The 14,478-nt window shown below is 32.6% G+C and overlaps 1 protein-coding gene across 1 annotated transcript in view; it reads left to right on the top strand.

The window, feature by feature from the left end:
• LOC127728207 (serine hydroxymethyltransferase, mitochondrial-like) overlaps positions 1-14,478 on the top strand; it is a 43,370-nt gene that overhangs the window by 18,185 nt on the left and 10,707 nt on the right. Inside the window, exons 4-11 of the mRNA XM_052235435.1 lie at positions 3,473-3,673; positions 5,365-5,446; positions 6,195-6,317; positions 6,724-6,863; positions 7,802-7,964; positions 8,327-8,426; positions 11,711-11,866; positions 14,115-14,222. Of these exons, the coding sequence (XP_052091395.1) occupies positions 3,473-3,673; positions 5,365-5,446; positions 6,195-6,317; positions 6,724-6,863; positions 7,802-7,964; positions 8,327-8,426; positions 11,711-11,866; positions 14,115-14,222 (1,073 nt within the window). The remainder of the gene's footprint in view (positions 1-3,472; positions 3,674-5,364; positions 5,447-6,194; positions 6,318-6,723; positions 6,864-7,801; positions 7,965-8,326; positions 8,427-11,710; positions 11,867-14,114; positions 14,223-14,478) is intronic.

Raw genomic sequence — 14,478 nt, 5'->3', positions numbered from 1 at the left:
CTTGTTCTAGCATCGGACAACACCACTGTGGTGGCTTATTTGCGAAACCAAGGGGGAACTCATTGTTACGAGCTGTTCCTTTTAGCAAGAGAAATCCTCCTTCTGTGCAATCACCTTCATCTACAGATTGTAGTTCGTCATGTCCCAGGGAAACTCAATGTGTTAGCAGATGCTCTGTCCAGGACACTTACCCCAGTCAATACAGAGTGGGAACTTCTCCAATCAGTATTTCAGGCAATAACACTTCAGTAGAGGTCTCCTCATGTAGACCTGTTTGCAACAAGCCTCAATTACAAAGTTCAAGTGTTCATGTCTCCTGTACCAGATCCGAAAGCTTACGCAGTAGACTGCATGAGTGTTCCTTGGGACAGAATGTTCGCTTACGCCTTCCCTTCGTTCAGATTTCTGTCAGAAGTTCTTCAGAAGATCTCAGCAGAGCAAGGGTTTATCATTCTTATTGCTCCAGCTTGGCCCAAACAAGCCTGGTTTCCAGATCTTCTTCATCTGTCTTGTGCTCGTCCACTGGTTCTACCAGTACGACACAACCTTCTGTCCCAGTTCAAGGGCAAGATTCTTCATCCCAATCCAGAGAAGCTACATCTGTTCGTGTGGCTTCTCTCAGGGATAGCTTCCAGGAGAGAGGTTTTTCTGAATGCGCAGCCAGACATCTCTCCCGAGCAGTTAGAGATTCCACTAACATCGTCTATGATGCCAAGTGGACTATCTTCAGTAGTTGGTGTAGTGAGAAGGAAATTGATCCTTTCCAAATTTCTGTACAGCAACTAGCAGACTTTCTGATCCACCTTTTTGAAGAGAAAGGATTATCTCCCTCTACAATTAAAGGCTATAGATCAGCTATTTCTAGGACGATTCAACTGTCTGGAGGTCCAGATTTTGGTAATAATGAATTCATTTCTATTTTAGTTAAGAATTTCACTCTTGAACGCCCTAGACAGAGAGTTTTAATCCCGTCTTGGAATTTGAGTGTAGTTTTATCAGCTTTAAAAACCCATCCTTTTGAACCTGCTGAAAAGGTTGAAATCAAGTTTTTAACGTATAAGTGTTGTTTTCTTCTTGCCTTGGCCTCTGGTAGAAGAAGAAGTGAAATTCATGCGTTTTCCACTGCTGATTACTGCCTTCGTTTTAATAGGGATAAGTCATCTGTTACTCTATTAACGGATCCAGCCTTTTTAGACAAAAATCAAATTCCGAGCAGAGGTTCAGAACCAATAGTGATTCCAGCCCTTCCTGATGATTCAAGTTCTAAAGTACTCTGTCCTATCTGAGTCTTACTTTTATATCTTCAGAGAACACAGAGTCTCCGCACCTCCTCAAATTCTAGGTTATTTATTCCTATTTACAAAGGAAAAGATTTGTCTGCTAAAACCATTTCAACTTGGATCTGTAAAACTATTCAATTAGCTTACAATTCTTCTAATGAAGAACTTCTGAATAGTATGCATGTTAAAGCCCATGATGTTAGAGCTATTTCTACCTCCTGGGCCCTTTTTAATAACGCTTCTTTAGAGGAAGTCTTATCTGCAGGTTTCTGGAGAACTGAAAATTCTTTCATTTCTCACTATCTGCAGTCTTTATCTACTCAAGCTCAGAGTTTGTACTCCTTAGGACCTTTAGTTTCTGCACAAAGAGTTGTTTTTCCTCCTGCATCTTCTGGTTCAGGGGATTCAGCTTTGCGTTAGATTCTAAATTTTACTCAGAATTTATGATGGTAACGTATTTATTGACATAAAATGAGATTTTATTAAATAAATACTTACCATCATAAATTAAAGGTCCCTCCCAACCTCCCCTTCATCCCCTATTTTTTTTCCTAGGGCTTCTTGCTTACTTTAGGAAATTAAATGGATGATATAAAGGCATGGTTATACGGGCACTGCTTGGTCATCCCTCTTCTCATTGGATGATATTTTTATTTGGGGTTTTCCGCCTGTCAGACTTGCGCAGATGGATGTACTCAGAATTTATGATGGTAAGTATTTATTTAATAAAATCTCATTTTACTTTAAAAATGTACAATTTCATATTTGGTCAGCAGTTGGACAGTGATGAGTAGTATCTTTTCTCATATACTGCTGAACAAAATCTTCATTTTTGGACAGCTGCTTAACGGTGATGTGTTGTATCTTTTGTACACTTTTCAGATCTATTAGACTCTTCCTGATTTCTTACACCCTCATTATGAGTGGGGTATGCTTAGTATCTTAAACAATTCTCCAATTCTTATAATTGTGAGAACTATTTGAATCATTTCTTACATTTAGCACATTATTATACCCTAGGCAACAAAGTTCTGTAGGCTATAATGTTTTTGACCTTTCAGTCCTGTTCTTGTCATTGCAACTTTTATGAAACCACACAACAAAATTTCATTTTATTCTGACTTTGATGTATTTCTACAAAATTTTGTAATACTCTGAATTAAGTAATAACCTGTTGAAAGGAAATAAGGACTGAACATGCTGAATTTATTAGTCCCCTACCGGACGAAGTCAAAGGGGACTTTAGGTTTGCACTCCGTCCGTCTGTGCATCTGTCCGTCTGTCCATCCGTCAGTCTGGCAAATCAGCTTTCCACACTTTTTTTCTTGGTTTTTCGGAAGATATTGATTTGATATTTGGTATATAGTTTTATCATGACAAGTTATAGATCAAGTTCGAATTTTGTTCTGGTCTGATGATTTAGTCCAGAGTTATGGACCATATCTAATGTCAGAGTACTATGTTAAACCATATTTCTGTACAAAGGGAGATAACTCATTTTTTAAAAAACATTCTTTGTTAAATTATTTGAAGAACTTTTTTGCAGGTTTGTTTGTTATTTAGTATAAACTAATTTTCTGAATGCTATATATATATAAAAATTATGAACTTCAAGAGAAATCCTTTAATTAGATAATAATCTATTTTTTTAATGTATATATTTCAATACATTACATTGTGTAGATAAAAGTTGTTGATATTTTATAGATAAGTTACAAATCTATATTAGTTTGTGACAAATGAAAGAAAACATATTTGGAACTATTAACTATATTTGATTATAATTTGAAAATAGATATACACTGTGTTACATCATATCTAATTTAAGAGAACTATTAATCATATCTGATGTTTTTTTCATCATGCTTATAAGATATTGATTGATAATTGGTATATATATAGTTTTATCATGACAAGTTACAGATCAAGTTCAAATTTTTGTTTCAGTCTAATAATTTTGTGCAGAGTTATGGTCCTTGGAGTCTTGGACTTGAAAAATTCACTCATATAATCAGTTTTCTACACTGTTTTTAGTCATGCTTGAAGATATTGACATGATATTTACTTTTTGTTTACACCATGACAAGTTATAGAACAAGTTAGCATTTTGTTCCAGTATAATGAATTTTTACCCGGTAGGGGACTATGTTTTGCCATGCAATACTCTCAGAATGCTTGTTTGTTTATATTAGATATTACGGAGGAAACAAGTTTATTGATGATGTAGAGAGACTATGCCAGAAGAGAGCTTTAGAATGTTTCAAGTTAGATCCAGAACAGTGGGGTGTAAATGTACAACCATACTCCGGAAGTCCTGCTAACTTTGAAGTTTTTACTGGACTGCTTCAGCCACATGACAGAATTATGGGTCTTGATTTGCCTGATGGAGGACAGTAAGTAATTTTATGCTGCAAATCATGTTTTATATGTTTAAATTTATAAATGTGTTAACATCATGAACATCAAAGACTAAAACCCAACACAAGAAGTTTGATTGAAAAAAAGTGTTGAGATCACCACTCTCAACCTTCAATAAAGAAAAAGCACGCAAACTTTGCCTTATTTTTTTATTTTTCCAGAATATTTAGATATGAGCAACATGTTCACTTGTGTTGTTGGATTGTATTCTGATTGACATATACCTCATGTCTCCCTTTACCTGTATTCATATTCAAAATTGTACAGTATATTATAAATGTATACAGATGTTAATGTAATATTTCAAAGATTTTATGTGTACGGTTCAAAACAATTTGGCATGTACTTGTCTGAAAGTTGATGTAGTGGAACAGCTTTATCATCTTTAAACTGATCATAAAGTAAGGTATTTCGCATGTTTTAAGTCTTCATTTCAAATTTGAATAAATGAAGTTAAAAACAATTTGAAATCAGAGCAAAATCTCAGGTTAACTTTTGTTGGCTTTTAGATTACATTTAATCTGTTTTTGAATTGACCTCTTATAATTTATAAGTGTAGTTACTTATAAAATTAATTTAATACAATATTTGTAATTCATTTATACATTCAAATTAGTTCCATCGATATCTGAATGCTTTTCCTTTAAATTTACTTAAAACTGTACAAAAAAAAATATGACTAAGTACCAAAAAGGGTTTGAGGTCTATTGAGATCCATACTAGTATGAATCTAGACACATGAAGTTGCATTCTATAAACAAAATCATACTTTGCACAATTTTTTACGTTAATGCAATGCTTTGTCATAGCCTTGACTCATAGTCATATTTTAAAGATTGTGGTTAACAGCAAGTAAATATGTTGAACCCAAGTCTTGGGCAGATCTTTGTACTTACCTTTTTAGATTCAAGTTATTCCTCTTAACAGGTATCCTAGTAGACTAAGTAGTCGTACTACTGTATCACTAGCTATAGCTTGTCAACACTCTGGTTGAAAGTTCAAAACCCAGAGGTGGCAGGTGTGCTTGACTCCAATCTTAATTGACTATAATTGTCAGTTTTCCTACCGAAGGTTGTTGGTTCTCTCTGGACACTCCAGCTTCCTCCACCAATAAAAACTGATCACCATGAAATAGCACAACAATGCTGAAAGTGGCATTAAACACCAATCAATCAATCAATCAATATGACTCATGAAAATATTACAATTTATAAAATTCTAAGTATGTCAAGTTAAAACATCAATTTTACTGTTTTCCCTAGAGCTGAAGAGACATAAGTCCTATTAAGTGTACAATTCTAATGTCAGCTTTCTTATCACTGGACCAGGTGAACTATTGCTATTTGTTTCACTTAAAAAAATTAAATCCTTTGATACCACCAGAAACAATTTGAATCAATGTTTTCTGCAATCATTATTATGGTGTATAGTATCAAACTGTAAGTCTAATCTATTCACTGACCGACCTTAACTTTGCAATGTACAATTTTTATCAAAAATATATGTCAAATGTGAAAATAACGAAAAAATGTTAAAAACCAATAAAAATTTCCTATAAAGGAATGAATATAATGTACAAAACAAACAACATGAGGTCAGAGTACATTTTCAATGCGTCAGCTAAGGTTGACTTATTTCAGTGTATTGAACATGTTGAATATTTCAGTTTAACTCATGGTTTTATGACAGACACAAAAAGAATATCAGCTACATCAATATACTTTGAATCCATGCCATACAAAATAAATGTAAGTCATTATTCATATAAAAGATAACTGTGTCTTCATTAATATTCATGGATATCAATTTTGGTTGGTAAGACCAAACCATGAACATTTACTTTGATAAGAGCAAATGATGACAACACGAAATTATGCACCCTAAAAATAGTAAATTGATAACAACCAAAATGACTCGACAGAAATTTACATTGAATAGAGAAATCTTGCATCAAATAATGAGACCATTGTGCTCAATTTCTGTTGACATTTTGATAAAAGCTGTAAATTATAAGAAAATCACTAAAAGTCTTTCAATACAATTTATGCATTGTCTTTCTGTCTGACACATTAAAACAAGTTTGTTAAATAAATATAATATTCTGTCTATTTGAAAATAGTCACATAGAAACAGGTTCAAACACTTACATGTTTTTAAATTTTCTCATATAAAGTCTTGTGAGAAAAAAAAAGTCCAATTTGGGATCATATATTGCAAAGATATAACGTCCATAGTTAGAAAACATACGGTTGCATCAATACTAATTATAATTTTATATATTTGCTTGATTAATTTCAATAGATTTTGTTGTCACCAGTTAAACATTGCCAATGCCCAAAATTGCAGTACCTACATTATGCTTTTAAACATTTGAATGATATTGAGAGGATTAATTAGTTTATGTCATTTTTTGTGCAGTCTCTTGTTTTATATTGTGTTATTATGTTACTTTCATATTGATGTACTCTAATGTGCTAATGTATTAATATATTTCAGCCAGTCTCAGGACTTATAGACTATGATGGTATGAGAACTTCAGCCAGATTATTCCGTCCTAAGCTTATTATTGCAGGAACAACAGCTTACTCCAGACTTCTAGATTATAAAGTGTATAGACAGGTTAGTACATGTAATAATTTTATTCATTGTCCATTGTAGTTTGGCTTTTTTTGCCTCCCTTGCAGTGAATGTCGCAGAATGCAAGCCATGTGGATGCTAATCTTGTGGTTTCCAGCATAAGCTTCTTGCATACTAGTAATCTATATATATATTTCAGAAGGTAGTATTGCTGGAAAATCCATATCTTGTATACAGATTCCTTATAGTCTGTCTGGCATATACCCATTATCCTTGATAAAACTGTAATAGATTTTTTATAACTGGAAGATTCAATTCAACTATAGGTATCTGTCAAACAGGATACAAATGACCTTTAATCTAAATTTAGTTGACATAATATTATATGTATAAAACAGTAATCTCTGTTTAGGGAGTAACTAGAACATTTAAAATTATATTTGTACAGATCTGTGATGAAGTAAAAGCAGTAATGTTAGCAGACATGTCACATATATCTGGACTTGTAGCTGCTGGTATTATACCAAGTCCATTTGATTATTCTGATGTAGTAACCACAACTACACATAAAACTCTTAGAGGACCACGGTAAGTGTATTTTCTAACCTGGTTTAGCTTTCTTTCTGTTGTAAATTCTCCTTATAAACCTGGATTTCACGTGTAATCTCTTCCTCAATAGATAATTTTGACACAATAACATAATATAATGATGTGTTTTGCACCACCTATTTAGCAGGTCACTTCAGAAAATTCAATCCATCTTTTACAAATGTATACATGGTATAAGTGGTAACTTTGTTACTGTAACAGCTTTATTATGCTCTTAACCTTTTTGCCACTGAATCAAGATTTAATTGGATTATGATTTTGCTCAACTGATGATGAATCATGGTAGATGTAGACTGACATAAACTTTTTATGTTTCCTACAAATGTATGTTATTACCACAAGCTGTTGTTCTCTATTTATTAGACAAATGAAAATGGTGTGAGTTGGGGCACATTTTAGGAAAATAGATTTAAGGAATACATTATGGCATGTTTATAACCCTCTTTTCTTTTGATTACCCCACCTTGTACCTCAAGGCTGATTTATGATTGTGGATGCATCAGTGTGGAAGAATTCACTGTCCTCTGATGTGCTTACACCCAAGCGTAAACATTATATCAAAAATTATATGGAAAATGATATGGTATGATCTACAATAATGCATAATACCCATAAAACAATGCTTATCATTACTTTAAGACCTATCAGTATCTACCATATATGAATTTTACGTGACCCTAGTTCAGCTAAATATTGGAGTTAATATTAAACAGACTAAAAAAATGCTTTAGCATTATAAAAGACGGAAGCCAAATATTATACACCTGTTGTTCAGCTTGTTGTTAAACTAATCATATTATTAACTTGAATGAGTCGTTAAAAGTTAATTGCATGATAAGTAAATATAATGATTAAATTTTGATGTTCAACATATTTTAATCATTGTGTTAATTAACCACTGATGTTTGTGTTTTCAGGTCTGGCATGATTTTCTATAGGAAAGGTCAGAAGGGTGTTGACAAGAAAGGCAACAAAATCATGTATGATTATGAAAAACGTATAAACAGTGGTGTATTTCCTGCTTTACAGGGAGGACCACATCAGCATCAGATAGGAGCAGTTGCTGTAGCACTCAAGCAGGTTAGACATGGGCTTGCCATACGGTTTGTGCAGTGTTTTATTGTTCAAATACATATGACATTATAAACTTTAAATGTTTTAGAAATAATTCATGGGGGTTTGAATTTTTATTCATTTTATGACAAGGTGCCCCTTTATGCTATATATTTTACCACGAGCGTTAGCAAGTCACCTTGAATTATTGCTATTTTTATAGGACAAAGACGGCAATTCTTTTGGATTAAAGTGTTCCATATGAAGGCAAATATTTGCAGTTTCTGTAATTGAACATGCTATATACATATACATGAGAATGCAAGGATATAGGTTGTCTTTTGTTCTCCATTAGTAATAAACAACATATTATAATTATACAATCACAGGCAATGACTGGAGAGTTTGTAGAATATCAGAAACAGGTTGTGAAGAATTCTAAGATAATGGCAGAGGAACTTCTGAAGAAAGGTTATGATGTTGTATCAGGTAATTCCATGTAATACACAAGAAAGAAATGTTTCTTATCTCTAAAATGGGAGGTCCTAATAAATGTGTACCAGAAAATGCTTCTGATGGATAAAATAACTCTTACTTTTGCAATGTAAAGGAAAATGACAATAGAAGAGGTTCCCATTCAATAAGATATGAAATGATGATTTTGCTCATGTTCAAATTGTGACATATTTCAATTTTGTTGTTCCTCAGTTATTCCCCTTGATTAGATTTAGGAAAAATCACATTTCTGTATTCTGGTCAGTAAGCTTTTTTATGCCTAAGCTGTTATGATAATCATACACAATGCTAAGAACCAAAACTTGCTGATAGAGTTGAATTTGGGCAGTGAGTCACTTACCATTTTAGAGTTATGCCTTTTTAAAACTTTGAAAGTTGCAATTTTTTTCGTTTCCACACTCTAACTTAATTTTGCCTCATGCAAATTTTATGAAACTCATACACAATGCTTAGACCTCACACTAGAACAATAGAACTCTTTAATAACTATCAATGACATCAAATATTCTCAAAAAGTATTTTCACGTATTATAAGCAAGCTTGAGAGGGGGCATTCTTGTCCTCAGACACATTCTTCTTTGATTTTAAATTTAAGTGACTGACTCAGTAGACTGATGGTAGTATTCATTCACCTCCAGCGCTGAAAGGTGTAGGTTCTATCCCTGTCTGGGTCAAACCAAAAATATTTAAATTTAGTCAGCAAAGCAAGCAGTATTTAGGAGTAAGAGTAGGATTGGTTAGTTGGCAGTCAGAATAATGTATCTGATTACGGTGGTATGTGTTTCTTCAGACTAATACCTTGTGAGCTAGTGCATTAAAAATTAGATCATACTTATACAAAATATGGTATATTCATTTCTCTTTAACATGTTATGAGCCTGAACCTGCATGCAATATTTGCCACTGGATATTTTTCAGTCATCGATCAATCAATTAAATTTAAGCAAAGTAATAGTTACTATAAATGCAAGTTAATCACCATATTTACAATTGTCGAATGTGTCATCCTGGAATGACTGTGATTATTACATCGTAAGCGCAAGGTCTGATTTCGGGAATGGTTAAATCCAATGCTGTGTCATTAAGTGTGTAAAGTACAGTCCTGGATAGTCCAAATAAACATCAAAAAAGGGTGTCTACTAATTGTAATTGTGAACATCGATATTGGGACAGAAAATGTCTGCTAATTGGATATATTGAAAGAGAGTGATGATTATATTTTTTTTTAAATGGCTGAATTTAACATGTATAATGTATCTTTTTGAAAGCTTGTGAATAACTAAACCAAATCTTTTAAAAGTTGAACACAGTGCTTGGCTTATATACACAGATTTTATTCATGCTTTATATGGTGAATGATATATTTTGGATTTTTATCAGGGTTTGCAGAAGGTATGCTACTCTAAATCTGTCTGATTACATAAGAAGATTAGTGTCAACTAAAATCCTAAAATGTTGGTTAAGTTGAATTTTTACTATTTTCATTTTGTTGTTAAGGAGTTACTGTTTTGATTGATTGAAAAGTATATTGTTTCTAAACACACAATAGAAGTCAAGTTATATTTTACCAGGTCTTCTTTGTTTGTTTAAGACTTAAGGCTCTTGCTAGTGTTAAATATGGCTCTTATACGTGTTAGAAAAACCTGATTTGCTGTCCTTAATTTCCAATTTTGTAATTCGTCTTAGTTTTCTGGACCCAATAAATTCTTTAGGGTCTGAGGCATTCATGTTCCAACTACACTTTTATATTTCATACATAATTTACCAATTAAAAATGGATTTGTAAAAACACTATGAAGCAAATGTCTGAAAAGTAAACTTTTTTTATAAACTTATTATTTAAAAGAAAAAATGTATCTACCTGACTTATACTAGGTTTTAGATTTAATAAAGGATACTTAATTGAAAAAGCCGAGTTTGCTTTTATCCTCAGATCCATATTTAAAATTACTGTCAATTTTTTGCACATAGGTATACCTTTTAGGAATGCCTTTAGACTATAACACTTTGTACAGTCAAATCTCATTATCTTGAAATGACAGAACAGTGATAAAATTTTGAGTTTTAACTCTAGGGGAGTCAAAGTTAAATCAATTTCAGGGTTCTCACTAATGATTTTTGAAGGTGAGTCCAGGGACTTGCCCTTTCTGGCCATGGCCATGGCCAGTTTAACGATGAAAAGATGAAATTTAATTTGCTATATACATTAGACTCCGGCAAATCGGTTTCATTTTTCAGTCTCCATTACAAAAAGAGTACGGAAATGACATCTGATTTAGATTGTTTTCTAACTTTTGATATTAATGCTAATATATGTGCTCAGCTTATACAACATTTTACAATCTTGTTGCATCTTTGGACTCACCAGTTTTGAAAATGAGGAGTCCAGACAGATTTTCATGAGTCCAAGACTTATGGACTTGTCTTAGTGAGAACCCTGCAATCAAGGGGAAACAACTCAAATTTGTATGAGGTAAAACCAGGTTTGTGTATCCAGTTGATCTGATCATGCAGTGTTCTTATGGACATCCATTCCAAACACATTTTTTTTAAAACGTGTTTTTTTTTTGTAGTTGTTTAAATAAAAGTAATTCTTTGAAGTCCCACTTTGAGAATTTGAACCATAAAATTACAATGTATCCTGTTTGTTTGAAAACTTCATGTTTCTTACCAACCATAGTGTTAACTTTTACACATGACTTTTCATCAACTCTTATGATATGACCTTTTGGACAATCACTTTGGTGACCAGCTGATTATATTTAGTTGAGTGTGCAATGATAATAATGATAATAAAAAATTCTTTATTTAAAGTAGGTAAACACAAATAGTTACAATAATTAATCTTTCCTTAGCAAGAGACACTCATACAATTTAGCCCAAAACAGATGTTTTACACATAATCAATTAACAATCATGTAGTTCTGTGTATCATTTGCAAGGCTTAAACAGTGCAATTCAGTGCAAGAATTGCATGTAAGAAGAAAAAAAATGTAACATCAGTTACCAGCATATGAACTTATCTGGACTATGTCAAGTTTTCTTGATACTTTGTTTAAAAGTAAAAGTGTTTTACACTTTACACATTTAGTATGGTAGTCAATTCCATAGAACAATGCAGTAGTCAATAAGGGGGAGAATACACCCATTGTAATATGTTTTCCTAGCACTAATATCTATAAAATTATTTAGATAGAATTTTGTTAAGAATGTTTGATTTTGTAAAGAATTTAAGCCAATATTCATTTCTTATTTAGGTGGAACAGATAATCATCTAGTGTTAGTAGATCTTAGACCTAAAGGAACAGATGGATCAAGAGTAGATAGAGTTCTAGAATTGGTAGAAATATCAGTAAATAAGAACACATGTGCTGGTGACAAGAGTGCTGTTACACCAGGTGGTCTACGTTTAGGTGTGTATTGTGCTTATTGAATCTTATGTCAGTGTTGGTATGGTATTTAACATTGTTATAAGAGTTGTCTCTCCTTAACCATATAGAGATGCTTAGCAATGATTTGGATGACCATTTTAACTTGAGCTTTTTATTATGTCAATTATATAAATCATGTTATGTTTATTACTGTAAATTCAGAAATTATTGCGAGGTTTTTATTAATGCGAATATTGTGACTCAGTGAGTATCGCAATAATAAGAACTCGCATTTTGATATCTGACGCATATATATGTATGCAGATTTTCCTGATATCGCAATAATTAATTTCGCATTTTTGTCCATTCTTCAAAAATCGCAATAATAAATGAACGCATTAATTTCTGAATTTACAGTAATCAACTTGTTTATTTATTTACAAATGGTTATACTGCTAATCATGCCATTATAATTGGAATAATAAAATATGTCTCTTCTATAGCTGTGACATAAGCAACAAAATCTCAGTTCTTGAATAAACCCCTTCTGAGCTTAATTGCATCTCATTTCACTTGAAAAGTAAAGCAGATAGAGCCCAAAGGGTTATAATCTTGAAAACTTTTAAGAAATAAAGAGGAGCTTTAACCAGCAAAAATAATCAGGTAGACAAGATTTCAACGCACACAGTTTCTATTCAATGCATTCAAAGCAATATTCTTGCTGCACTGAATAAGTTTTACTCAAAAAATGCAACGTGAGCAATACATGCTCGTTGGTGTCGCTAGTCTAAGATCCTCCCTCATTGTAATCTTGATCAGAAGATTAACAAAATATATGTAAAAGAACATACATGAATAACCTGTTCATAAAAAGCACTTTTAAACTCTTAAATAACGGTAAAATAGATGACAAAAACATATAATCATTGAATGCTTGCAGTTTCTGAAAGCAAACTCAAAGTAGCCAATCTGCTGATAAGAAATCTAGTCCTACACTTAATATCAGTTTCTGTACTGCATTGAATTCTTCATACAGCAATGTCATAATCAGTACAGGAAGACCTTGATTTGTACAATGCCAAGAACAAAGATAAATTATACAAAAAAAACAATAATGTAGAAAGTCTTATAACAACAACACTGGAGGGACTGCTACAGAAAATTTATTGATCGACATGTTTCGGTGCCTAGGGCACCGTCATCAGGACTTTCTACATTATTGTGTTTCATCATAACGACCCTGCATACCCGAGGTATCCACTTCAGGGACTCTAACTCACTACAGACTCACCAGGCGTTGGTTCACTTTCGTTTGTAAAAAAAACAATAGAAACATTTTAGCCAGAGAAAAGATCTCTACTTGTGTATTCTTCTTCAGGACCCTTGCTGACGCATCAGTTTTTTTCTGAAATCAATAAGAATTGATTGAGTTTTGTCTGAACTCTGAAGGCCTAGCTTTAAGAAATCATATGTCATTGAGAGATGAATTATAGAACAGTTTGGTCTTCATAACATTTTATATATAAATAAGAAGATGCATGCTTCAGTTATGTGTAAAATGTTGATTTGCTTATCTGTACAAGAGTTTTGTTTCGTTTTACCACATGGGTATTGTGGTAAGATGCTTATCTTGAATATGGGCAGTTGTAAGTTTGCATGGTCAAACTAAAAACTTTAAAATGGGTTGTTGCTGCTGCTTTAAGAAGCATTGATTTTTGTGCCCCGGCCATAGCGAATTTTTCATTTCCATTCTATTACTGAAGTTTGCCTCAACCAAATGTTATGAAACTTATACACAATAGATATAAGAAGATGTTTATTACCACAAAACTCAGATCAAGTATGAATTTGTGTAGCGTCACTTTTAATGTTCTTGAGTTACTCATTTATAACGTTATATACAAGCAGGGGCATCATCTGTGTCCCATGGACACATTCCCCATTTATTTATCATGTTATGTGGTTTCAAAAGAATTTAGAGGGTCTTTTACAGTAGGCACTCACGATGTAATCTGAAAATCTCATTAGACCTGTTGATAATTCATAAATTATCCAAGCTTGCATAGACTGTAGTGATGTTATACTCCACATCTTTGCTTTTTTTATCATATTAATTTCTGAGGCTTCATTAACCAAAAATAAGGATGTTTTATTTTATGCAAGGAAATTTACTGTTTACCAGGGTAATTAATACTGTTGTTAGGCAACAAATTAATGCCTTGTATATAAGACTAATTTTTTAATGCAGTCATTTTCTATATTCTTATGCAGAGGTCTATTACTTTTGTAGGAGCACCATCTTTAACATCTCGTGGATTAAAAGAGGTTGATTTTAAAAGAGTAATGGAATACCTAGATCGTGGAGTCCATATATGTTTGGATGCACAAAAACATACAAGTGAGTCTTGATATATTGATATCACATTGAATTTCAACCACATATTGAAATCTAATTTAAACAGTTTCCACAATAAAAGTTTTTGTTATTTTTGTTATATGTGTACTTTATCCAGTGATGATGAGCTTCCTGTCTTTGCTTTCAGAGGTGAAAATGTTAAAGGTTTATTAGCCTGTTAGAACTAAGGTATTAAAGATGTTTTGGTGTGAGTAAAGATGGGATATATAATACTTTTATACATGCCAACTGTAGTTAT

Source organism: Mytilus californianus, unplaced genomic scaffold (genome assembly GCF_021869535.1).
Source record: "Mytilus californianus isolate M0D057914Y unplaced genomic scaffold, xbMytCali1.0.p SCAF_2, whole genome shotgun sequence".
Classification (NCBI taxonomy): Eukaryota; Metazoa; Mollusca; class Bivalvia; order Mytilida; family Mytilidae; genus Mytilus; species Mytilus californianus.
The sequence above is the reverse complement of the archived record's forward strand: the minus strand, read 5'-3'. Positions and strand labels throughout refer to the sequence as shown.